Source organism: Vicia villosa, linkage group LG7 (genome assembly GCF_029867415.1).
Source record: "Vicia villosa cultivar HV-30 ecotype Madison, WI linkage group LG7, Vvil1.0, whole genome shotgun sequence".
NCBI classification, from domain to species: domain Eukaryota; kingdom Viridiplantae; phylum Streptophyta; class Magnoliopsida; order Fabales; family Fabaceae; genus Vicia; species Vicia villosa.
Window position 1 is genome coordinate 107,200,807 of NC_081186.1, and position 1,610 is coordinate 107,202,416.

The window sequence follows — 1,610 nt, forward strand, 5'->3', positions numbered from 1 at the left end:
TATTTTTTATATAAAAACTATACTTAGAATTGATTCTAAGTATTAATTAAAAGAATACTTTAGTGAGCCTAAAGTGTTGTACCTCATAACCTATGCTATAATAATTATTTGATATTATATAAAAACTATACTTAGAATTTATTCTAAGTATTAATTAAGTTTACGTTGTAGGTATGGATCGTAGTTGGATGAGAGCTAATCGATTAAGTGATGAGTACGAACATGGGGTGATGTAATTTCTAGAGTTTGTTGAAAGTAATGCTAAAAAAGATCTTCCTCCTCCTAAAAGTAATGCTGAAGATAGTCACCCTACGCTTTTTTTCTGTCCATGTGTTCGTTGTGCAAATAAAGAACCAAAACTTAGTAAGAAAAAAATCGATCATCTAATTTGTGAAGGGATTTGTCAAAACTATACACAATGGATATGGCACGGGGAAGTGGTAGAAAATTCAAATGTGTCCCAAAGAGATAATGTTAGTGTAGAAATGGATGATCGTCTGGAAGACATGATGTGTGATATTGGACAAGATTCGTTTAAGAGGGCACATGCGTATGATAGTTTATGCAATGACAAGGATACACCTTTGTACCCGGGATGCACAAATTTTACACGTTTGTCAGCCGTGTTAAAATTGTTTAATCTGAAGGCAATTAACGGGTGGACTGACAAAAGTTTTACCGAATTGCTTGAACTGTTGACACAAATGCTTCCAGAAGGTAACGTACTGCCAAGTCGTTATTACGAGGCGAAGAAAATATTGTGTCCTATGGGTTTGGAGTATGAAAAGATACATGCATGTCCTAATGATTGCATATTATACAGAAAAGAGTATGTAAACTATAACCATTGTCCAAAGTGCAAGGCGTCACGCTACAAAAAGAGACATGGTGAATCTAGTGATGATGATGAGGTCAAAAAGGGTCCTCCCACGAAAGTGGTATGGTACCTACCAATAATTTCAAGGTTCAAGAGATTATTCGCTAATGCAAACGATGCAAAGAATCTTAGATGGCATGCAGAAGAAAGAAAATGTGATGGACAAATCCGCCATGTAGCTGATTCTTTGCAATGGAAGAAAATAGATTCTTTGTTTCCAAATTTTGGCAAAGAGTCTAGAAACCTTAGACTTGGACTTTCTACTGATGGAATGAATCCGTTTGGTAATCTAAATACTAACCATACTTCTTGGTCAGTTCTTCTGATGATTTACAACCTATCTCCTAGGTTGTGCATGAAGCGTAAATATGTGATGTTATCCATGATGATTTCGGGCCCAAAACAACTAGGAAACGACATAGATGTTTATCTAAGTCCACTGATCGATGATTTAAAAGTGTTGTGGGAGGAAGGGGTGGATGTTTTCGATGCGCATTCTGGTGAACAGTTCAATATGCGTGCCATGTTGTTTTGCACCATCAACGATTTTCCGACATATGGCAATTTGTCTGGGTATAAAGTTAAAGGGCATAAAGCGTGTCCTATATGTGAAAAAGACATATGTTACCATCAGCTTGAAAAAGGAAAGAAGACTGTTTATCTCGGGCATCGAAAATTTCTAAATCGTTATCATCCATATCGTAGATTGCGGAAAGCTTTCAATGGGGAATAA

At 36.2% G+C, this 1,610-nt stretch overlaps 1 protein-coding gene across 1 annotated transcript; it reads left to right on the forward strand.

Annotated features, from left to right (window-relative positions):
• Positions 1 to 485: 485 nt before the first annotated feature.
• Positions 486 to 1,610, forward strand: LOC131619954 (uncharacterized). The gene has a single exon (XM_058890992.1). The coding sequence runs from the start codon at positions 486 to 488 to the stop codon at positions 1,608 to 1,610; it is 1,125 nt and encodes a 374-aa protein (XP_058746975.1).

Coding starts and splice junctions, on each gene's coding strand:
- LOC131619954 (XM_058890992.1), top strand. CDS start 486: ATGGATGATCGTCTGGAAGACATGATGTGTGATATTGGACAAGATTCG.